Source organism: Ascaphus truei, chromosome 2 (genome assembly GCF_040206685.1).
Source record: "Ascaphus truei isolate aAscTru1 chromosome 2, aAscTru1.hap1, whole genome shotgun sequence".
In the NCBI taxonomy this organism is placed as follows: Eukaryota; Metazoa; Chordata; class Amphibia; order Anura; family Ascaphidae; genus Ascaphus; species Ascaphus truei.
In genome coordinates, this window is record NC_134484.1 from 314,015,004 (window position 1) to 314,041,369 (window position 26,366).

At 40.6% G+C, this 26,366-nt stretch overlaps 1 protein-coding gene across 10 annotated transcripts in view; it reads left to right on the forward strand.

The window, feature by feature from the left end:
* IKZF1 (IKAROS family zinc finger 1) overlaps positions 1 to 26,366 on the forward strand; it is a 151,425-nt gene that overhangs the window by 11,784 nt on the left and 113,275 nt on the right. For 9 of the 10 annotated variants that reach the window (XM_075586465.1, XM_075586470.1, XM_075586474.1 and 6 more), the window contains exon 2: positions 16,493 to 16,546. In XM_075586465.1, the coding sequence (XP_075442580.1) occupies positions 16,493 to 16,546 (54 nt within the window). Of the gene's footprint in view, positions 1 to 4,903; positions 4,959 to 16,492; positions 16,547 to 26,366 lie in introns of all 10 variants that reach the window. The other variant, XM_075586464.1, reaches the window with a different exon arrangement.

A 26,366-nucleotide genomic window follows, 5' to 3' on the forward strand; every position in this document is an offset into this window, starting at 1 on the left:
AAAAACTACCATTGCTTTTGATGGAATTCCTTTTCTTTGATGAATATGGCTGTGTTTTGCACTGGGTTTTGCACTACCTTTGCACCTTTGCAGACGGGAGACTTTAGTGAATAGAGCCGAGAGATCCCCATGTGTTCCCTGTGGCCAAAAGCATATGCTGCACATCCAAGTAAATGAAAGATTATTGTTGCCCTAGAACTATTTGGAATGAACTGCAAGGAGCATAATAAACAAATATCTTGGACTCTCATTCAAATCTTTGTATCGAGTTTGTTGTCACAAAGTAATTTATTCACACATATTTTTGCCATTCTTATTTGTTAACTGTGTTTTACTTATAATCAACTGTAACTGTTACCATTATTAGCTTGTACACAGTCAAAAGTTTCCATACGCACCGCACTATTAAAATGCTTGTTGATATATATTAAAGTAGAAGATCTTAGATTTTTTTTCCTTCCCATTTTTACAAACCAAGTATCAGCGCATATGTTTAAAATCAGCCTGTCAGCCACTTTTCACTGTTAATATGATAATAAAAGTTTTCTTTGTTTTTATTCAGTTATGTCTTTCTCTCCTTTTGTAGTCTGGATCTAGGGAGTGGATATTATTGAAATTATTTTTTTGTCAAATATAATATTTGATAGGCATCCTTACAGTGGCGGCAGAAATCATACCAAAAAGTAGGCAGCTTGCAAAAATGCACAAAAGGGATATATCGTATTATTTTTGCTAAAATTCCACAGCTGGTTTAATTTAATACATTAATAATGAACTCTATAAATCAAATTAGTTTGTAAATAAAAAGGAAATGTGTATTTTTTTCTTTACAAATAAAAACTTTTTTTCCATTTTTACTTGACATTAATACCTAGTATAATTGTGTAATTAATATTAGTAATCATAATAACCTATTTTTTTTAAATGATAAAAGTATATGCAGTGATGTGCATAGTTTTTATTGAATCCTTTTCCTCAAGCAGTTTTATTCTAATTTGTGATGCATGATACACAGATTTGATTTAGTAACTCGCCCAAAGTCACAAGGAGCTGGTACTTATCTGTGCTTGTAATTGTATTTACAGTTAAATCATTAATGTAAAGTTACTGATGGCCCATCTAACAAAATATATATCACAGTAATATCTATTTTTTCCTATTTATTTAATTGTATCATCTTAAACGTTTTTATTTAAAATGCAGCAATACACACACACGCACGCACGCACGCACGCACGCACACACACATTGTGGACTATATACAGTATGTATAAATACTGCGTGTGTGCATATATCTATATATATATATACATGTAGTGGTATCAGTACCGTGTTAGCCGAGCTTCAATAATCAAAAAATAGATAGATGATACCGTTCTGTGGCTAACGAAATGCTTTTATTTGTGCGAGCTTTCGAGATACACTGATCTCTTCTTCCGGCGATGTTACAATGAATGAAGCAAGCAAAAGCTTTACTTTAAACAGTGTCTCTTGGAATGTTATCTGTGCTGGTCCTTCCCCCGGTGTGGATGTGTTTTATGGCTGGAAGTGTCAAAAGGTTACTGAAAGCAAGTGATGAAAGAGTGTGTATGTGTATCAGTGTGAATAAAAATGAATGGAGAGCCCACAGTATATACAGTGCTTTACAAAAGGTGTGTGTGGAGTGGGAGTGGATATAAATGGTGTGGGTGGGTGTGGAAATGTGAGAGTTAGTAGCACAACTAAAAGTGTGTGTGGATATATATATATATATATATATGCACACACACAGTATTTCTATATATTGTACATAGTCCATATATATATATATATATATATATATATATATATATATATATATATATATATATATATATATATATATGTCATTATTATTTTCATAATGTATGTAACTCTGTTTTTTTCTTTAGAAAATAACTAAAAATACAGCACTTAAATTATTTGTTTTATTAGTATGGCAGCAAAGGTAAAACATGATTATTGTGTCTACTGAGCATATATTAATAGATAGATACTGTACATGAAGTACATAGATAGATGTTCCATATTATAATATTACGGTTATACCTGCTCCTTTCTTCAAGTCGTAAAACTGAAAGCAGTGAATAGCAAAGCAGAATGTCAAGCATTTCATATACAGTACTAATTAATCCATTACTGCTATACTTTTAAAGCCTTTTATAAAATCATACACCAAATACATGACTTATAGTATATAACACGGAGTATAACATCTAAGATAACAGTTTAACAAATGTAAGCATTCCGACATTCTACACACATTAAATATTTCATAGTTATTCATTTGGCACGCCAAAGCATATACTGTACTAACTGACGTTTTAACTTTGTGTATAAATCGTGTCAATAATGTAAATAATATTATTAATTTATTTAAAGATCCTTCAGAGTAGAATAGAGTTGATAGTTGAGTAGTAAAAAGTATATGTATAAAGGGGACTTTGGAAGCATAGCATTTGATTTGAGTAAGAAATGGCGAATGGTGTTTTAGGAATATGTACAAAACACAGATGTGTGTGTGTGTGTGTGTGTGTATACACACACACACACACACACACACACACACACACACACACACACACACACACACACACACACACGTATAACCGAAAGGAGCAGGTATAACCGTAATATTATAATATGGAACATCTATCTATCTGCTTCATGTACAGTATATATCTATTAATATATGCTCAGTAGACACAATAATCATGTTTTATATATACACACGCACACACACAGGTTTTTCTCAGGGGAAACGTCGTTTCTCAAAAAGGTTTTTCTCAGGGGAAACGTACAGTTTTTCATAGACCACGTGGTACATTTTATAACATTATTGTGATAATCAAAAAAAAACAATTAGACTATAATAATTATTGTTTACAAAAATAATAATATAGGTAGATTCAAAACTATTCTGAAATGGGAATAAATGTGGATATTATTGGGCATGTCCAAGAATAATTTCCCCCCTATCCCATCCTCACGTCTAAGTTCCCCCACCTTTTTTTTCTACAAAAAAGAACTGTATATATGTGTGTGTGTGTATATATATATAATATATATATATATATTTTATATATATATATATATATATATATATATATATATATATATATATATATATATATATATATATATATATATATATATATATATATATAGTACGTTACCATCCAGCAGAACAGCAAAGAGAGACAGCACTCAGAAGTAAGTCAGCAAAATAATGTATTGAAACAGACACAAAAATCCGATGTTTCGATCCCCAGAGGGATCTTCTTCCTGGGGGTGTGCAATATATATAATATTGCTTTATTAATGAATCTTGCCACATGGTCTGAGATATAGCATATATGGCCATACTTATGAAGTAGTCTTCTGCCATAAGACACCTTCTGGCCCCGGAAGACACCTTTTTGAAGTGAATGGGCTGTAAGGCGTCTCCCAGTGCCGGCAGATGCTTTATGGTAGACGATTGCTTAGTAAATATGTCCTACAGGCGAAAATTCACTAGGTTCTAGGCACTAGGCTCCAGTGTGGGGCATCGCCTTAACTGATTTGAATAGCAGTTAACACCGGGGGCTGCGAAACCCTACATCGTGCTTAGTGAATCTCCCCCATAGACATTTGTTCCTTCAGTGCCAAATGCTTTCGCTGGGTTTCTCCCCAATCCCCCTCCCCCCATTCACTAGATTTGATGGGGAAATCACACATATAACAGTAGAAAAAAAAGTCAAACAAAAAGTTAAAAAAATAAATACAAAATGATCACCTCCGCAAACAGAGCCGTTATTATACCTCTGCCTGGACTTTCTCTTCTGCTCCATGGTGCAGAAAAGAGCCTGTTAGATTCTGCTACCTAATAGCTTTGCTCGTGAAGACAGAGAGGGAGTTGGCGTAACAGTAACTTCTGCAAGACCTGTGGTTTCACATGATCACACCTATTTTTATTTGGACTCACATTTCATTTGCTTATATTGTTACATTCAAAACTAGAACAAAACAAAATTGCACAATATTATCCAAGGCTAAAAATCCTGATGGCTTACTCCAGTTTTTTTTTTGCTCTAGATTTGCCCTTAGTTTTAACAACAACAACAACAACAACAATAATAATAATAATAACTTTATTTATATAACACTTTTCTCCCAGGGGAACCCAAATATCTTCACAAAAATAAAAGAAACCGAACAATAGATAAAAATGTAGGATTCGAAAGTTCAGTATTAAATGCGGGACTGGTGGTTAATCAAAGCCCTGGTTAAATACATAAGGTTCAGACCATATGAAGGAGAGAGTTCCAGAGAGTAGCAAAGCTAAAAGCTCAGGTCCCAAACAATTCCGGATGCTGTTAGCAGACCTTTACCTACACACTTTCATTATAGGATTGAAGCTGGGGGTTCGGAGCTAAACTGTATTAATTTCAGCTCCGGAGACCCCTTGCTTCCAGAGATCCTTACCTACGTAGGGGGAGCCGGTATCTCTGCAGGTAGAGAACTTGCTTAACATAATGGCGATATTTAAATGTCTTGCGTCAGATGGTCCAATAGGAACCTGTGATGTCATCCATTGCGGCTTTTAATTGGCCCGCATGGCCAGGACCTTTAAACTTGTCAGAGATACCGGCATCCCCTACAGAGATAAGTATCTCTGGAAGCAGGGGGTCCCCAGAGCTGGTCCCTTGCTTCAATTCTGTAATAAAAATAAAATAGAAATAAATACAGAAGTGAAGAATCCGGATGTGGAAAATAGCTGAGCACAGCGAGCAATAAAGAAACATGGCTGGTTAAAAATGATTTATTGGAAAGAGGGTGACTGCATGGAGGGCGGCATGGGGATACCTCTGACGCGTTTCACACTCTGCGCTTCTTTCCACATCAGAATTCTTCAATTGTACCAGTCAGCTGGAAGCACGCAACGGAGGAGAGACCACACTGTGAGTAGCATACAAGTTTGCCTAATTGCTTTGTTGATATACTGGCATGAAGATTACATACAGCTATCAGCTCTAGGGGGTGTATTTCCTGTATACAGGAGGAGAACCAGTCACTACTGCCAACATAGGCAATATTTGGCTGCATTATCCCCAAAAAACAGGCAGACATGCATACCCCCATATTTGAGCCCTGAAGACAGAAGATCAAATTATCTCCATTCATCACAAACCTCACACTCATTGTCCTATTGAACTAGTTACAGCTTTAATCACGTGCTTTTTATGTCCATTACTTGGTAGCACTGGTTCAAGGAACTTTGTTTTATCTCTCTCTGTAAATACAGAAGTGAAATGGGATTGCTGCTTTAAAGTCTGATGGGGGTACAGGCAGTGGTGGATTTCCCATTTCCATCCAAAATTTTGGGGCGGCAAAAATGTCCACCTCCAAATACTTTTGCCGTGCTCTCGGGCCTATCGGGCCTGAAGGGATGTCACTAAGCCTCCTTACCTGCCGCCCTCCTTCTCCTTCTGTACCGCAGTATCAAATGACACTGCGGACGTCACCGACATCGCAGTGTCATTTGACGTCATGACGTCGCATTACCATGGCAACATAACGTCATGTTGGTGACGTTGCTGCGGAGGAGGTGGTCGGCTGCAAGGAGGCGGCCGGAAGAGCTAAGTGCCTAGGGGCAGCGGCCGCTGGTTCCAGGGAACCAGGAGCTCCTTCAAATAGCTAAGACCCTGCTATGTACAATACAGTAGGGCTTTAATTGTTCACAAAGCAACCTTGAAACAGAGTTGCCACCTTACAGGCAGCTGAGAGACTTTGACACACTTCTACCCAAATACCTCCACATGCATTTTCTACCGCAGGAGATGTAATTAAAGCCTCCCAGCTGCGAAATTGGTGGAATATCTTGCATAAGAAAATAACCAGATATATCTGAAATAAACCTATTGCATTGAACAAGGTTTCCTGATGCTGTTTTTGCACCAGTAAATCTCAAACTGTGACTGTAATAAATAATAATTGTTTGTTCTTGTATAACGCTGCCAGTGTACGCAGCACTGTACATAATTTTTTTGCAGGTATGAGTCGCTGCCCCCCCACAACTTACAATTACTTTTTTGGGTGACTGAGGCACAGGGAAATAAAGTTACTGGCCCAAGGAAACACCAAGATTTTAACCAGGCTCCCTTACTGTACTTCAAACTCAATATCATTGTTTTCAGAGTCAGTGCCTTTGCTCACTGTGCCATTACTTCAGCCCCTAAATACTTACTTGGTATTTAACGTGATTTTATATGTATGTATGTATAATTTTATTGACAGTATATAGAGCAAATTGATTGGTCTACATGAAATTCGGCTATGAATTCAAAGATATTCTGTGGCTATGACATTTTTTTATGTGCATTACTGTACATATTCCAGTGGGTAAAAACACACTGGAGCTCACCCACATGCCTGACATATTTCATAGTTTGTTCCAGGTGCATACATAAGGCCCAGTGTGCAGTACTGCAAACACATATGAAAACACATAGGGTTATGTGTAGGAGCATGCAAATAAGCGCCGGAAGTAGCGCCTTCCTGTTTATTTAACGGGTCCTGAATGTAACAGCTTGTACAGCTTTAGAAGTGCAGAGTTAATGTTGCGTGTGTGTTTCTGACACTGAATGACACACTTTATATGGAAACTTCATTCAGTAATCATTTGGGCATGTCTATTTCTGCTAATGCGTTAGGGCACGACCCTTGAACGAGTTTAAAAAAAAAAAAAATGATAAGAAAAACAATTAAGAGAAGGGCCACAAGTGTTCTAATGTCATTTCCCATACATGTAAACACTACAAAAATATGTCAACATATTGCAAACATTTATCACATCTGTACTTGCTGAATAAGAAGTTCACTCACGCAGAGTTGGCTGCAACTGCCCAGAGGGTCAATCTGATTTTCTAGATAAAAGCTTGTTTAATCACTGAAAAGTCCTTTGAGTGTCAACCTCATGCTATCCTGTGGTTACACCTGTATGCTATATATATATATATATATTTACATTACTTTAGCTTCTAAGTGAATTTCAGTCGGAAACCTTGCACTTACTGTAGTTGCCTGAGCAACTACAATGAAATTCGAATGAGAAAACCATTCAAGGGCCATTACAAGGCCTTTTGCAAGACAGATTTGGCATGTGGGACACTGTTGATACGGCCTGCATGAGGGCATAGGTTAACATGTAATGTAGATTCAAGGCAAAGTTGGAGTGGTTGAGTCACAAATGGCTTTACTCTACGAAAAGGAGAGATTTTCAGATTGTGTGAGAGAAGCCTTGCTCTTCCTCCCTATAATCGCAGCTTTTGCACTTAGAAATTCCTTCCAGAGTGGTTTTGTACCTCAGTTTGACTTTGGAAATACCATTATATTTTGAAAATGGTAGTGCAAATGGAATATCTTCCACGTCACCGTCATGGAAATTATACACAGAGGCAGATTAAAGGTCATGAAGGGTCTTTCTTAAAATGTCCCAGTGAGAGGAGTAGGGGCCTAGTGGAAAAGACACTGCTGTTTGCATAGTAGATCTCCTGCCCCCCCCCCCCCAGTTCAATTGTTATATAGGTGCCATTGTGCTCTGTGTGCCAGCTTGCAATTTGTGGTGGGGGAGAGGAGAGTGTTTACAGGAGGCAGTAAGGACAATGCACAGAAGTCAGACTGGAAAGTATTACAGGCATACCCCGGTTTAAGGACACTCACTTTAAGTACACTCGCGAGTAAGTACATCTCGCTCAATAGGCACACGGCAGCTCACGCATGCGCCAGTAAGCACGTCCTGAACAGCAATACCGGCTCCCTACCTGTACCGAAGGTGTGCGCAAGCAGGGAGACTATAGAGCCAGTTACAAATGCCTTATTTACATCAGTTATGCACGTATATGATGATTGCAGTACAGTACATGCATCGATAAGTGGGAAAAAGGTCATGCTTCATTTTAAGTACATTTTCGCTTTTGCATACATGCTCCGGTCCCATTGCGTACGTTAATGTGGGGTATGCCTGTACTGTGTATTATGTGTCTCACCTACTTACTTTTTTCTCTCCATTAAAATACTTTTCTGGATCATAGCTACATAGTAGATGAGGTTGAAAAAAAGACATATGTCCATTAAGTTTAACCCATGCTAAATGTAGATGACAGATTATCCTATATTTGTATTTACAGTGTTTTTCTCCAGGGTAAGGAAAACAAAAAAACCCCAGTGAAACATCATCCAATGCTGTCTCATAAAGGGAAAAATAAACTCCTTCCTGACTCAGATTTCTCCCTGAATTAACAGCCTTCTCGTGGTTACTTATTGGCTATATCCCTATATACCTTTCCTTTCTAAAAAGATGTCTGTTTTTTGTAAGATATATATTGTATCTGCCATCACAGTCTCCATGGGTAATAAATTCCACATTTTATCTACCCTTTCTGTAATGATCCCTTTCCTTTGTTGCTGGTGAAATCTTCTTTCCTCAACTTTAAGGGATTACAGCGTGTCATTTGTACTGCCCTTGTGATGAATAGTTATTTTGAAAGCTCCTTGTATTGACTCTGAATATACTTTAGTTATATATAGTTATCATATCCCCTCTTTGATGCCTCTTTTCTAATGTAAACAAATCTAAATTAGCTATCCTCTCCTCATAAGTCAAATTTTCCATCCCCTTTTTCATTTGGTTGCTCTTCTCTGATCTTTTTCTAGTTCCATAATGTCTTTTTTATAGAGTGGTGCCCAAAACTGTACTCCATACTCAAGGTGTGGTCTTACTAATGCTTTATCAAGGGGCATCATTATGTTAACTTCCCTTCCATCAATTCCCTGTTTAATGCAAGATAATATCTTATTTGCCTTTCAGCTACGGCATGACTTTGGGCACTATTGCTAAGCCTGCTGTCTTCAAGCACTCCTAAATCCTTCGCCATCAAGGATTGACCTAATTTTTTCCCATTTAATTTGTAAGTCTATTCTTGTTTCCCCAAATGCATAACCTTACATTTGTCTGTATTAAAGCTCATCTGCCATCTACCCACCCACGTTTCCAATCTATCCAAGTTCTTCTGGAGAGAAATTACATCCTGCTCTGATTTTACTACCTTACACAATTTAGTGTCATCGCCAAAGATGGAGACTTTACTCTCTATACCAACTTCAAGGTCATTCATAAAAACGTTAAAAAGCAGGGGTCCCAGTACTGATTCCTGTGGTACTCTGTTGTCTGTTGTCTATCCTTCAACCAGTTTTCAATCCAGGTGCAAATATTTTTACCGATTCCAGTTTGCTTTATTCTGTACACTAAGCTCTTTTGTAGAACAGTATCAAAAGCCTTTGCAAAATTTAAGTAGACCAAATCAACTGCATTACCCTGGTCTAAATTCCTACTTACCTCCTCAAATAAACTAATAACGTTCCTCTCAATCTATTAGTGCCAAGTCTGATTTGCCTACTGTAGTTATTAATAAACTTCTTACTGTACATGTATGGATCTTTGTGTAATTGATGCCAAATTCCTCCTTCCTCAGAGACTCCATGATACTGCACCGACACACTTTATTCGAGCAAATACCCAGTATGTACCTGTCAGATACCTGGAATGCGCCGCTCCTCACCTCTGACAAGCCCCGTTGTGTTTGCCTTCCCAGCCTGGGTTCATGCCTGGCTGACGGGCGGCTGATCTGTTAAATGATAATGATTAGGATTTAATAGGCTGCAATGCTTCGCGTGTCTACCAGATGGCATAAATTCATGAATTGTAATGCAGTATATATATATGTACTGTGCAGTATTGCAGCCAGCGGGAATAAAATGCTTCAATCCCTGCCTGGAAAATAACCCAACGCACTCGGGCAGAAAACAGTCACAAACCTCAATACACCCGGGTATACCCGAATTCGTGGGACTAGCCGAGCTCGAATAAAGTGTGTCGCCAGTGTATTTGACATTGTGTTGTTCATAGATTGCTTCCAGTCCTCAACCTAAAAATGTACATATATTTGAAGGGATGTCCGAGGGTGGTCATGTTTATCAAAACCGAGTCTACTTGGGCCCTCCAAAGTCATCAAAAATCTGTGATAGATTAACGTGGCTTAATGACTTTACTGTGTTCTGATCTGAATGTACAGTACATTTTAAGCTGGCCAAAAACACAAGTCATGTGTTGACCATGATATATATATATTTTTTAACGATTCATTGTCATTTATTCTATCTTCAAAATTAAATCTCTGTTTTTGATAATACCAACCTGGGTATTAATATCAAAGTCTGTGTAAATAAAAAATAAATTGGGATGCTTTGATTGCACCTTTAATAATTACCCCACCCAAAAAAAGGTTAGAAAATGTCTTTAACTGTTGAGTACTTTTACTCTACGATAATTCAGTCTTGTCAAAGGACAATGGCTTTAAGGATTATTCTCTTCCTAAAAACTGTATTCAACACAGAGGTTTTATATTTTAAATTCTCTCCTTAATACTAATTAAAATACTTAATATTTTTAACATAGGTTTGAAGCAGGAGATACAGACCTCCAAAGGTGTTACCGGTATCTCATCAAAGTTTTACGTTCCTGGATCACATGGGCCAAAAGGAAACCGCACCTGATGATGTCACGGCTTCCTATTTCAATACTTTCCCTAATTTTCTCCTTAATACCGCATATTACGTTCATTAAAACCCAAGTTTATTAACTTACTAGGGGCGTAGCGTGTTTGAGGGATTCTTGATGTAAATGGTCCATAACCTGGATATATGAAATATAGTATAGTAAATCTGGGCTTGGATCTTAAAAAAAAAGCAAACTGATATCAGTGGCATTTTACAGTGTATAGAGAAAATACACAGTCACCACACAGAACATAAAAAGCTAAATGTGACTTTAAAATAGAACATCATACATTTCAGCTTTAGTTTACAGTCTGCGAAAGCAAATTCTTCCTGCAAGAACAAACGGTTCATTAATACATGCTACTTTATGTACCATATGTAATGTTTTCACTCTGCATTCTTCATAGAGTAATATGCAAAGAGAAGCGAATCCTTGTGAAATGGTGCATATTCAGAGAAAGACGTGCATTGCTTTGAAGCTCATATCGTTTTTCTTCAATTGGACAAAGTTGTCCTGGGATACAAGTTTTTGATAAATTGATGCTTAAGGAGTGGTTTCTGAAGTCTCCCAGCTGCTAAACTAGGTCAAAATTGGAGTAAAAGACTTGCACCAGATTTAAAACTCATACTGCTTTCCATCAGAGTATGGTGCTGTTTTCCCCCCCACATTTTGCAGCAGGGACATCAATATTCCTGCAAAAATGTCCATTGCATTGCTTAAAATAAAGTCCCCTATGACTTGTAGCTACTGAGTGAAGGCGAGCTTCACCTGTTTCACATGTATCGGGGCAAATGTGGTGCAATTAAGGGGCAAACACATTGCTCCAAAAGTAATAAAGACAAAAATCCAATTGATTTTTTAACTTTTGATACATTTAGTGAAATATTTCCCAACAAAATTGCACCACATTTGCATTGATACTATGGAGCATATGTACTGTATCAAGGTACAAATGGGGCAATTCTAGGGCAAAATCAATGCTCAAGATGTAGGAAAGAATAAACCTGTAACAAATGCAGTAATAGTGCTTCAGGGCAGGCTCACTATTCATCTTGTGTATCAAGAAGAGGGAAAATGCAGGAAAATCAAGGAGAGTAATTCAAACAGATGTAGTAAGACTTATGTCCCCAACGCAGTGGGTGAAAAAACAAATGGCCACGCTGCTGAGGACAGCGTCTACTGTGATCGCTCTGCGGGGGGGTCCATGCTTCCGGATTGAACCTCCTGCAGTATTAATCCATCTAGGCCGGGATAGTCACTGGACCATGAGCTGCGCCGGCGAGTCAAACAGTCAGTATTGCTACATCTGTATATCATGTATCTTATTGGCAGCAACTACTCTGGCCCGTCTCATAATTGGAAGCAACTCGAATAGTACCGCTGAAGAATAGAAAAAAAACTCTGGATCAGAAACCCAATTATCTCTAATGAATGTAAAGTATGAAATACTGTACACATTTATTAAAAAATACACAATCAACAGTAAAAATATCTAGAATAGTACTTGAGATACCTGAACCTTACATGTGCTGAATGATATATAATATTATGATCTAATATACATCCTACTTAATATTTGTTCATATAACCTTTATCCATAGTGACAAGAGGTTAATGTCGTGTAGATAAGTAGGTAGGGTCTTGAGACTCCAACAGGGTGTCCCTGAATAACTTCAATAGTTGGTCGAATAAAGCACTTTATTATAATTCTGGAAACAAAAGCAAACAGAGTATCCTCTATCTCTCCGATTAGAGTTCGGTTCCTCCTAGTTGTTATATAACTACTCCAAGTTGCATAATTTTGAACTTTCAACTGTTAGGTATATGCCCAAATCAATTTTAAAAGTGATACCGTAAAAAATACTTAAACACCCTGTAGGTGTAATGCATAGGAAGATATATATGCACGTACTGTATAGTAGCTCGCTGGGTATACTAGCATATGAAAAAGTCCTCTTAGCACAAAGATGTCCTTGTATTTACCTTGTCTTCTATGCAGTGTGTAATCCCAGCATGTAGGTTTTTCCTTTGCTTAATGTAAAACCGCTGTTGCCTGTCAGGCGTGTGTGCTTCATGGTTTGCCCGGTCTAACGTGGGTTAGATTTGGGGGGTGGGTGCTAATGATGGAAAATGGAGGCAACCTGTGCTATGCTGGCAAAGGTGATTCTCTCTCCATGGTATCTGCATGGCAGCTGGAACCTAGTGCACCGGTTCTCTCCTCCCTGGTCTGTCGTCGTGATCGTCCGTCCAGGTCCACGCACACGTGGCTTGCGTGATTATATTTGCTCTAGGGAACAAACACTGCTGTGGAAGCCAAGGATACTGTGCATATGTATAGAGGTCGTTCCTCCACGGGTTCTTCACTCCAGTAATGCTGTAATGCGGTGCAACGAGAACTGCTGTTCCTTGTGTCCCAGTCAGCCTCCGTCCATCCAGGTTACTCTTCCTCCAACTCTGTATCCACAGGTGAAGTTCCGTCAGGATTCAAAGTTTGGCGCCAAGACAGAGAATGTGTATCTGATTAGGACTTGAGCTCAGTGGTTCAGGATCTTCACCCACGGAAGAACGCGGGACCTTCAGCTCAGTTATCAGAGGAAAAAACTAATCATTTCAATAGGATTTTTTTTCTTAGATAAAGCCTTCCGCCTGAAAAACTGGAAGGGGGGGGGAATGCGGGGGGAAGCACATGATTTATTCGGGATGAATATCCTCATTGAAACTAATAGGATTTTCTTGAAGGATAAATCTGGTGCTGTATTTCTTGCACTGGCTTTGCAGCTGGGTGACTTTCGTAACTGAAACGCTAATGCATTTGCGTAAAATAAAATGCGCATTTAGGAAGTGCATTTGTACTATTTTAGAAGTGGGCGCGTGCTGCGGTAATATTATGCGATAGAACCCCCCCTCAATATAATGCCACATTTAAGGGGACAGAGTAAAGCAACGCAGAAAACCATCAAGAGAAGTAACGCAAGCTCACATTTTTAATACACAATATGCAAATGTTACTCCACCCTAACTCCTCCCACTTGCTCCATAAATCCCTCGTCTCATCGCAGGCAGACACAGACATGCATGAAAATGGTCAAATTAATTTCAAAATTACAATTTTTTATGTAAGATTAATACATAGGCACATGTATATTTCAGTGCGAATTGCAACAAAATAATGACTTTGCGCCAACATTGTGCCTTGGCTACGTAGCCCCAAGTTTGTACCAACATCAAAGAACACAAATTTCATTAAAAGAAGTGGGATTGTCTTCTTCGATAAGTCTGGAACCGCACCATTTTCCCCTCCATTTTGTCGCTGTGAGACTGTTATCAATAACACCCCCATTGCACTGATTACTTTAAGAGAGTTATAGCATGGAAGGGGTCTGTGCAATCTCTTGCTATTCCATTGGTTGAAGCTTGAATCCTTCAGCTAACCGGAGCTACTTGTTTCTCCCGCCTCCCCCGCTTTTTTTTTTTTAAATCGGTGTGAAGCAGTAGGTCTGTAAATGTAAAGGTCACGTTAATTTCGGCTCCAGGGACTGCCTGCTTCCCAAGATACTTACAGGGAATGGGCTTCCAGTAGCTGGTGCCTTCCAGGGGAAACAAGATGGCGGTTTAAATGTTGTGTTATTATTGCCCAGAGTAATGCAGGGTTTTTAATTTAATGAAGTACAGTATTGACGGAGTCTTTCTCAGTATGTATCCCAGGCATCAGAGCGTCCCCAGAGCTGAAAATAAAGTGGCTCAGCTCTGGGAACACCCTGCATCCCACGTGTGGAAATAAAGGGGGAGCAAGGCATGGTATACTAATATTTTGAAGCTACTTTGAATATGTATATATGTCATTCTTTTTAGTTCTTCTCCCTATCTTTACACTAAAGGCACAACCGTTAATACTAGGCAAGGAACTGTAGCAGACGTTGCTGCGTCCGCTAAGCAAAATATGTGGCGTTAACGCTGATGGTTAATGCGATAAAACAATGGTTAATGCGATAACACATTTGTGTTATATAATGCATTTTTTTTGTGCGGGGGAATAACGTCTGCTACAACTGCGCATTCTGGAAGGCCGTCACGATACATTTTGTGATGTAATTTCCCTGCTGATGACCCTCTGCAGCAAATGCTAAGAAAACAACAGTGTTGGGTGGAATAAATCAGATTATTATGTATCATGTGGGTCCACAATGCCACAGTCTTTAAATGTTGTGCCTATATTACTTAAGATTGTTAGCTCTGCAAGGCAAGGATTTCTGAGTATTGCTTTGCAACACGTGCTTATATGGTTGGAGCTGATAATTAAAAATATAAGGGGGTCATTTTTCAAAGTCTCCCGGCTGCAAAACTGGTGCAAAGAGCAGCACCAGATTGATCAAAGAAAATTCATCCCAATTGAAATCAATTCTTTTGCATGGCTTTTCCCCCAGTTTTGTACCTGGGAGACTTTGGAACTAACTCCTCTGCCCCATATATTTTCGCTGATGGGACCTTTACTTTTATCACTGCTGTTGAGAAAAAATGGTTTGAATAAAAAATTCTCTCTTTTTTGGGGGGGTAATTCCTGACTGAAAAAAAGTGAGGCAAAACTCGTGCAAAATATTTGCACTCATTTTTTTTTCAAAGCAAAAAATATGGCTCTTAATAGCATTTATTTTCTTCGATAAAATTGGGCTTTTTTTGTACTGGTTCTGCCCTATTTCTGCAGCTGGGAAACCTTGCGTAATGGGATCAAAACAACTTTGCCCTGTTAATCTCCAGTACAATGCTTTCTTGAAATAAGACAGCACCACTACTTTGCTCAGTACACACAGTACATTTGATGAAGAGATAGTGTAGCTGTGCATTGAGCAAAGACACAAGTAGTTTCAGTGCATGGAAGTTTTTTCTAGGTTACCTGAATTGTTAGCACTGAGCTGTAAATTTGGCAGTGACATGATTTGGGATTACCTGTTTACAGCAAGGCCCTTAATACCAACGAGCAACCAGATGTCCACTAGAGGCACCTGAGACCTACGTCTTGCAGGCCTTCAGTCCAATCCAAAGTTTGACTTTATTTCTACCCAGCTAACACCCACGAGTGCATATCCCTGGTGTTTCCCTTCACTACCAACTTAGTCTTCGGAACATTACGTGTTGCAACAGAAGGGCAAAAGCTTCCTACTATTTGTTCCAAAACTGTGGAGCCAGCTGTTATGCAAAACAGGAAGGTCTGGGTTCTCTCTCTCTCCTGGGCTTGTTTCGCTATTTTTGGGAGCTTCACTTCTCCCTAAGTAGTAAAGAGCTGGTATGGTCTGACTGTGGGACTCGTCATACAGTAAAGACCATAGCTTCTGTTTTGCCCATCTGCCACTGCTTGAGGTGTATTCATTATTAATGGAGGCAGCGACGGCTGCTGCTCAGATATGCAGCCCTGCCTGGGCAAATGAGACATTCTTCAGCAAATTGCTTTCGTATTTGATTGCTGATTGTACGCGTGTCACCAAACTGACTCAAGGTTCATCGATGCATGCTCAGTAAATTAAAAGGAACATAACTATGGATCAGCCAAGAGAATGAATTCTGTGCCTACAATGACCCAGGGCCATTTAATTTTCTGCTTAATTTTGTTGCAGTCAGTTTGCATTTTGGGTTATTATGCAGTAGGAAATTAACAATAAATAACAAATTTGGTTCTCCTGTGCTTGTAATGATATATTTTTTCTACATCTTTGTCATTCTGTTTCTCTTTTATGAAAGGATCAAGGTCTGTTCCTGTCTGATACTCAGGCAGGTACAGAGGGAAACAAAACAAGATGAGAATATTTTAATAAGTTTAGATAGTTATTTTAGATTTGTAGTTTTCCTAATCTGGCCTTAACAGTCTTCAAATGCAATTTACAGATAACCAGAGAAACATGGAAACAGATGAGGCGCAGGATATGACCCACATGTCAGGTGAGATCACTAAAATATTTACTAATAATGTATTTTTGGATCATTCTGACATTGTACGTGGAACTGTGCACAGTAGTACATATGCAAAAACTGAGCGATCACATGATTGTGCCTTGCCTGACGGGCGTGGCTGTGTGGTTCACCCTCTGGCACTCAAGGGCTTAATAAACTTGGTGCCGTGTTTTGCAGCCTCTGATAAATAACCCCCAAAAGTGGTGCAATTCTTCTGCCACGTTGCACCAGGTATATCAGATGGGGGGGAGATTGTGTATCAAAGTCTCGCAGCTGCAAAATTGGTGCAAATAAATTGCATCAGATTTATCAATAAATAATGTCCTGTATCGCATACAATGGAATTTTTTGACTTTAAAATACAGTGTCGTTTGTTTGCTCAAGTTTTGCCCCATTTATACACCTGGGAGACATTAGAGCTATGTATAAAGACTTGTGTTTTTGAAACAAATTGAAAGTGTCTTGCATGAAAAAATCCTTTACTCACCCGAAATCATTAGCGGCATATGTTAGCATATCATTATTTAGGTTTTTACAACCGGTGCACGGTTTCTCATTCTCTGTATGGTGTACGTCATGTTCATACGTACAAATGCACTAATATTTGTGTCTACTTTCATTTGTCTTTTACTTCAAGAAAAACGTGTCGGACAATTTTGACGCATGCTTGTAGTTCACTATAAAATATAATTGATATATATGCGCCACAGACAACATCCAAACTCCGCCACTAACTAATTTCTCTTCATTGCTCCATATTTTGCCCGAATTTGCTGAATTTGCACCATGAACGTTTTGGGGAGCGGTTATGGAAGAGCTTGAGGAGGAGAGAGAGGGAAATATCATAATGAGATGCATCAAAAGGTGCAACTGTAACTGGTACAGTTTTCTCTCTCTCTTTGCGACATTTTTTAATACATATTCCCCATAGTACTTGAAATGCACCCTCTTCTTCTGCACCGGGGTAATAATGAATGAAATCTAGTCTGTGTTTCTCATGGATACTATATTGAATAGCCAATCCAAGCCGTTTATCTTTTTTCTTCATTTTTCTTATTCAGGATTGAAACAAGGTGTCTCTGGAGCTGAACCCAATTAATTTCAGCTGCAGGGACCCCTTGCATACAGAGGTACTTACCTCCATAGTGGATGCCGGTAGCCACTTCAGGGCTCACTATATAGCTGCTTTTCAAAACTCCCAGGCCTTTGCAGGCCAATAGGAAGTTGTGACGTTATCCAGTGCGGCTTCCTATTGGCCCACGTGACGAGGAAGCTGAAAACGACAGAAAACTACAGAGATACTGGCACTCCATTCGGAGGTAAGTATCTCTGGAAGCATGGGTCCCTGGAGCTGAAATAAATGGGGCTCAGCTCCGGAGACTTCTTGCATCAGACCCGTACTAATAGATTAAGATAAAGAAAGAAAGAAAAAACAACCCGCTTGGATTGCTCCTTTAAGACAATGAATTATATGTAGCCATACACTCCTTCCTTATTTTTTGTTGTACTTAACACGCCATTGTGGCTAGCTCTCTTCCCATAGAAAACACAAGAGGAAGCAGGAATGTGTAGTGACAGTATAAACAAATGTGGTGCAGTAGAAACATATTATTTTGGTAAGGCAAAGAACGCTATATCCTGATTAGACGTGGCTCCTACAGTAGTTTGTTACAAACTGGTTTCACAAACATTCATCGTTTATTTTTACATTGTAGTGACAAATAATTGCTTCTATGGGCCTAGATCCACAACCGTTACTCCCATTCACGACTAAAATGCTTAGGTTTAGGGGGGAGGTGTACAACATTCTCCTGGTTACAAAAACAGTGCAAAACTGGAGCAAAAACAAATGGCACCATGTTTCTCAAAGTCAAGGATACCATTGAATCCCTTGGGACCTTTTTCTTTGACAAATCTGGTCCAGTTCCTTTGCTTTAGTTTTGTACATACAGTAATCCCCTGTGTTTTTCTCCAGTGTTTGAAGTATATTTAAGGGGCAGCCTAACCTCGGGCGAAAGTGAACTAAGGGCATTTGAAAAGGCTAAATGTAGCTGATTAAAGCAGCAATACTGCATTCCCCCTTTTCTTCTTCTTATTTTGATATGTAAAGTATGTGACAATGTATAAATCAACATTCTTACCTAAGATGGCAATTGTTTGGTGCTCCTGTTATAAATCTGTAACAAATCCTCATTGTGTGCCTAACAAAATGGCCACCTTTCAGTTTCAGTCAATCCTTCAGTCTGTGTAACTAAGCAGCTAGAATGTATCCTGATATAACCAATGTAACATTAACTATTGTTACAATTTACAGCTCAAACTGCTGGGAACATTAGCAACAAATGATCACAAACAGGAAAGTGCACTGCTCGGGAGGTAGACTAAAACTATAGAAATCAAAGGCTGCTCAGTGTATTAAAACTCATTAAAATGGCATTAGGAGTTTAATTTAAAAAAAAAAATCACTATTACTTAATACTATAGAACTGATTTATTAAAAATAAATAAACATGTTTTGCCCCTTTAACACTTAAAAAAAAATTGTATACAATTTGCAAACAACATTATCACCAAAATACATTAACAATTAGTCATCAATATTGTTATCTTAGCTCTGTTCCTTTGTTTGCAAAGTAATAATGAAGCCATCGTTAGTCATGTAGATAAACATAAGTATCCTGAAGCTGAAATGCTTGAAACCAGTGTTCCCGGCAAGAAGTGATACATATTAATTCCTCACAAGATAGAAATAAGTAGGACAGAGTTACTTTGGATGATTGAATCTTTTGTAAAGAAGCCAGTTACACTGACAACTGACAACAAACCTAACAAGTGTGTCTGTTTTAATTTGGGGGGGATATTAGTGGAGTTTTTAAGAGGACTTTGGATGGGAAAATGTTTGTCAGTCTTGTGTTTTATTTACCCTTATCCCACCCTGTCCTTATCACAGAACCAATAAATATAAGGGGGGTGAGGAGGGACTCTGGCTGTACAAGCACTTGTTGAACACACAGGGACGTCACACAAGAGGGAGCAGCCAGCGGAAATCCCACCCCTCCCAAGTCTAAAAAAAAATAAAATAATACGTATGCTGTAGATGTCCGATTTAAGTAGAAAATGTATCAATCACCCAGATGAGACCTATTAAAGATGTGTGTTTACTTTGATTCTAGGAGTGCCCCTTTAATTACCTTACCTTTGAATGAAATCTGATGTGGCAGATTTAAATTTCACTGAAAGAATCACTTAGTGCACCACCTCCTCCCCTACTCAATGACGTGAGAAACGGACTAGTGCACACTGCAGTATCTTACGTTCACTAGACGTTACTAACCACATTACTATTTCTAATTCATATCTTCGGGGGATTTTAAATGTTAGTGTTTTCAAAACCAATAAACGAAAATAAAAAAAAGAATAGAGGTCACTGCATTATTCACTGTGCGTCATCCCTACTCTTCCTTATATTGAACATGGGCCAATATATACATCATCTTCAGCACTGGTCGATCCACGACTGGATGAAGTCTTCACTCATGATCGTCCATGTACTGCAGTTACATGTCTTTATTCTACAGGTTGCTCCAACAATTTTTCTTATTTCATTGTCCCATCTTACTTTTGGTCATCGTCATGGTCTTTTAATCTCTCTTGACATCCGTCGAGTACCATCTTTGGCCAACGACTGTGCAGTAACGGATGAGCGAGAGCAATAAGCTTTGCTGCATCAGTCCAAACATCACTCAAAACATTGTGTTGGTTCACCTAAGATTACCACTGACAATCCTATTGCTTGCCAAAGATGAAGCGATGCTCACGGTACCCAGAGCCGTGCTACATCTGTAGAAAGGTTCTGGCTTTATCCTTCTTCAAAGGAGAAGTCCAGTGGCTTAATGTGGCAATGTGTCAGTGGGTAATCGCAACTCTGGGAACATAGATTCAATTGCCCTTCTTTAAAAGTAAATTGGGTGATCCCCTTTAAAGCAGATTGCCAATCCAATTTTTGGTTCTAGTTGTTTTTTATTTGATTTGAATGTTTTTTTTAAGAAAGCCCAAAGCCTGCAGTAATGTGTCCGCCACATGGTAACTCCTGCTGAGTATCCTCACTTTCTCCATTCCACTGGACAGCACACAGCTTTTTTGCAGCATGCAGACTACAAGGGATGTTATCAAAAAGTGTCTTATCTGAATCTGCACAGAAAAGGTTTTGTAAAGTGTTTTTTTTTACATAGGATTGAAGCAGGGGATCTCTGGACCTGAACCAGGTTAATTTCAGCTCCTGGGACCCCCTCGTTCCGAAGATTCTTACCTCCATAGGGGGTGCTGGTACTGCTGCGGCCGAGTTTATTCGAGCATTTGCCCGTTCTCGGCCGCAGCAGTTACCTGGCGCGCGCCGGAGGGTGCCGGGCGCGCGCCGAAGCAGCGCAGGAGAGGCCCGCCGATCGCGGCTTCCCCCTCTCCTCTCCGGGTCCGCCGGGTCCCCCGGAACCCCCTGCCGCCGTCCCCCACATCGCGGGACACCAGGGCTCCCTCGGGGAGCCCTGGACGCGCGTGCAGGGGGCGCAGGCTCCCGATGACGCGTAACCGCGCATCGGTGACGCGCGGCACGCCGAGGGGATGCCGCTTGCAAGCCGGGAAATCTCCCGGCTTGCGGAACTGGCCACACTTCAATAAAGTGTGTCGCCAGTGTAGCTGCTCCGGCTCGTTAGCTGGGTTCATATAATGGCGGCGTTTCAAAGCTTGGGCCAATATGAAGCTGTGACATCATCCAGTGCGGCTTTCTATTGGCCCATGTAACACAGGAGCTTTAAACTTTGCTGAGACACCGGCACCCCTTTGGGAATACGGGTCCCCTGAGCTGAAATGAATGGGGTTTAGCTCCCAGAGACACCTTGCTTCAAACCTACAGTATGTACAAATGTTTTTAAATACATTAAAAAAAAAACGACCTGCTTGGATTACTTCTTTAAGATCTACAAACGTTACTTTTTGAGACAGGCTTGACAGGGCATATTTTGGGCTCATTGTATTGTATGTCTTTATTTATATAGCACCATAAATGTACATAGTACTTCACAGTAGTAATACATGTTGTAATCATATAAATAACAAATAATATATATAACAGGTCATGGGAATAAGTGCTTCAGACATAAAAGAAACATTTAGGAAGAGGAGTCCCTGCTCCGAGGAGCTTACAATCTAATTGGTAGGTAGGGGAACATATAGAGACAGTAGGAGGGAATTCTAGTAAGTGCGTCTGCAGGGGGCCAAGCTTTATGTATCATGTGTCCAGGATAATCCAGTGCTATTCATATGCTTCTTTAAGCAAATGTGTCTTAAGGTGGGTCTTAAAGGTGGATAGAGAGGGTGCTAGTCAGGTATTGAGGGGAAGGGCATTCCAGAGGTGTGGGGCAGAAAGTGAGAAAGGTTTAAGGTGGGAGAGAGCTTTAGGTACAAAGGGGGTAGAAAGAAGACATCCTTGAGAAGAACGCAAGAGTCGGGATGGTGCATAGCGAGAAATTAGGGCTGAAATGTAAGGTGGGGCAGAAGAGTGTAAAGCTTTAAAAGTGAGGAGGAGAATTGAGTGTGAGATACGGAATTTGATCGGAAGCTCATATTTTAGGAATAAAAGAGATGGTTTCAATAATTAGTAAATAGGGGACACATTAGAGACACCATATTCTACAGTATTGTGAAATCTTTATACCTGCTGTGAGAATGAGATTTAAGCTCTATTTTCGGTACTGGATACTGAAAGTACGTAGGGGCCCCTGGGCAATGCATTGCAGGCGCCAATGGCAAAGAAAGGGTTACGGCTATAATGTCACAATATTTGGGAAATTCAGCGTGTACATCTCAGTGATAAAACAATAACACAGCCCACATCAACCTCACTCAGCTCACACATTTCTGTCTCTTCTGAAACTAATATCTGATCGTAGGAACTGTTGCAGTTGTGAAATGATGAGAGCAAAGTGAGATATACTGTATTTAACGGAACAGTATCCGGCACCTCCAGGGAACCGAAAGGCAGAGATGTTATCTGCATTAACTGGCAGTCTCTTGCCTGCTTAGTGCATCAGCTTTCTTGAACTTTCATGCAACAGTTCATGTCTCAATGCAATGTAATAAAACATTTTTTTGTTTGGTTGGTAGCACTCACAATGGGATAAATGTTGCACTAACACAGGAGTGGCCAACGCCAGTACTCAAGGACCAGTAACAGGTCAGGTTTTCAGGCTACCCCGGCTTCAGCACAGGTGGCTGAGCCACTGAGTGAGCCACCTGTGCTGAAGCAGGGATATCCTGAAAACCTGACCTGTTGGTGGCTGTTTAGGACTGGAGTTCGCCACCCCTGCACTAACAGATGGCTTTCCCAAGGCATTTTGTACAGCATTGAAGCTGGCAGTTTGGAAAGTGTCAGTAGGAAGGCCTAGTTAAGCCACACACATAAAGGGGCGGATGTATCACAGCTGCAAACGTAGGCAAAACTGGGGCAAAGCACTGGGGCAAAATAACAAATACCATTGAGAATACTGCTAGTTTTGCCTTGATAAATATGGGTCTTTTTTTTTTTTGCTCTAGTTTTGCCCGACTTTTGCAGTCGAGAGACTTTGACACTGTACATCAGCCCCATGGTATATTATACACTGTAGTGTGATGTATCAAATTCTGCATCTTTATTTCCTCCTCCTAGCATCAGAAATCTAGGCTAAGGAGCATAAGTGGTGCACTTCAGCAATCCATTTGAAATCAATAAGATTTTTTTTTCTTTGCTACATCTGGAGCAATATTTTTGCCCCAGAATTGCTCCACTTTGGACTCGGTAACTATACCCCTAAGTCTGAGGTTGGGTAAACCATCCTGGTTAACAATCCATGTGAACCATTGGGAAAATGAATTAGGATCCTTTCATAACACAACATTTTACAAATTCTGTGTGCTAAAGCATATTTCTCCTATCTCTGGTACATAGACCCTACGGAAAGGATATATGTTTCAAAGATTTTATAGCCTAATTTTGGTATCAGAGGTACAGGACATAGGATTTACCCAAGGTATCCAGGCATTGGCACTGTGGGACATATTTACTAAATAGGGCCCTGTGTCGCTAATCTCTCAGACAGTGATATTGCATTTATCACTTCCCAATGAGAGTAAATAGTGTATAAGTGAAGTAGTTAATATCTATCACTAATGGCTATTCCACTTACTGACTATAAGCAATTATATCTTACTTTAGGGCATATACCCTTAATTATCAGTTCAATCTTCCTTACTAACATGTCATTTTAATGTACTAGTCCAGGAGTGGCCAACCTGACAGGAGTTGGAGCCAGAATTTACCTGTCTCATTGTCAAAGGGCCACAATAAGAAAAACATTCAAATTAATACCTGTATAAAATGACACAGAGCATAGTCTGATCGTGTCAGTGTATAGTGCTGTCAGGTTATGCTCTGTGTTCGTGTGTAGTACTGCCATGTTATGCTCTGTCAGTGTATAGAGCCGTCATGTTATGCTCTGTCAGTGTATAGAGCCGTCATGTTATGCTCTGTGTTAGTGTGTAGTACTGCCATGTTATGCTCTGTCAGTGTATAGAGCCGTCATGTTATGCTCTGTGTTAGTGTGTAGTACTGCCATGTTATGCTCTGTCAGTGTATAGAGCCGTCATGTTATGCTCTGTCAGTGTATAGAGCCGTCATGTTATGCTCTGTCAGTGTATAGAGCCATCATGTTATGCTCTGTCAGTGTATAGTGCCGTCATGTTATGCTCTGTCAGAGTATAGAGCCGTCATGTTATGCTCTGTCAGAGTATAGAGCCGTCATGTTATGCTCTGTGTTAGTGTGTAGTACTGCCATGTTATGCTCTGTCAGTGAATAGAGCCGTCATGTTATGCTCTGTCAGTGTATAGAGCCATCATGTTATGCTCTGTCAGTGTATAGTGCCGTCATGTTATGCTCTGTGTCAGTGTATAGAGCCATCATGTTATGCTCTGTGTCAGTGTATAGAGCCATCATGTTATGCTCTGTGTCAGTGTATAGTGCTGTCAGGTTATGCTCTGTGTCAGTGTATAGTGCTGTCAGGTTATGCTCTGTGTCAGTGTATAGAGCCGTCATGTTATGCTCTGTCAGAGTATAGAGCCGTCATGTTATGCTCTGTCAGAGTATAGAGCCGTCATGTTATGCTCTGTGTTAGTGTGTAGTACTGCCATGTTATGCTCTGTCAGTGAATAGAGCCGTCATGTTATGCTCTGTCAGTGTATAGAGCCATCATGTTATGCTCTGTCAGTGTATAGTGCCGTCATGTTATGCTCTGTGTCAGTGTATAGAGCCATCATGTTATGCTCTGTGTCAGTGTATAGAGCCGTCATGTTATGCTCTGTGTCAGTGTATAGTGCTGTCAGGTTATGCTCTGTGTCAGTGTATAGTGCTGTCAGGTTATGCTCTGTGTCAGTGTATAGAGCCGTCATGTTATGCTCTGTCAGTGTATAGTGCCATCAGGTTATGCTCTGTGTTAGGCCAGGTCCCCGCTAGCTGCTGCAGCGCTCACTATGGCGGGAGCTTCCGGGACAAGAGCCGCCCCTCAATGGGGCCGGGACCACTGCAAGGGGGGGGGGGGGGCGCCGCGCCGCGTGGTGCGTTTTTCAGATTCAAATTGTGAGTACAACTAGCGATGGTGCACTAGGCCACACCCCACTGGGGTTCAGCCAATGATGAGGGCGAACCTGCCGGGTGACGTCATGGCCACGCCCCCATCACGCCCCTCCTGTCTTTCCCACCGCAGCTCACTGCAGACCAGGGAATTGGGCTGCACGTGCCGCCAGACTCCAGGCAAGTGTGCAGCGCAGGCACTGGGACGTAGCCTAAGTGTATAGTGCCGTCAGATTTTGCTCTGTGTCAGTGTACTGTATAGTGCCGTCAGGTTATGTCTTGTGTCAGTGTATAGTGCTGTCAGGTTATGCTCTGTCAGTGTATAGTGCCGTCAGGTTATGTCCTGTGTCAGTGTATAGTGCTGTCAGGTTATGCTCTGTCAGAGTGTAATGCCGTCAGGTTATGCTCTTTGTCAGTATGTAGTGCAGTCTTGCTACATACTCTGTATCAGCGTGTAGTGCCGTCAGGTTATCAGTGTGTAACGGGTCTTCCCTATGACTACCGCCGCTACTACGTGCTGTGCAACCTGTGTGGCTCTCAGGAGCCTAAGCCTCCGCTTGGGGAACCTGGGGTACATCTTTATCGTACATCTCTAGGTGCAACGCCTCCACCTGGGAGGGATCCCAACGGAGTGGGAGGAGGCCCTCACAGGAACAACCACACAACACTACAGAATATAAAACAGGACGGGCTTTACTGCATGGAAACACACAAATCACGTAACAGCATAACATCAAAACAGCATAACATCAAAACAGCATAACAGCATATTGCGCCACGGCGGACGCTAACCACACTATGCGTCACGGCGGACGCTATCACCTCTAGGCGTCACGGCGGACGCTAACCACCTCTAGGCGTCACGGCGGACGCTAACCACCTCTAGGCGTCACGGCGGACGCTAACCACCCACAGTGTGACCCCACCCTGTGTCCAGTAACCCCCACCCAAATGTCTCGTGTTCTCGAAGTCAAATACCACTGTACAGGTGTGTGTGTGACTGCGCAGCCACTATGTTTGGTGATAGGCCTGGTTGGTGCACGTGAGATGCAGGTTACCTGCCCGGGCTCCAGCCACGGGTACCGCGATATAAATCCACACGATCCGACGGGGTCCTCCACACCGCGTGGGTTGAAAGTCCAGCGCAACAA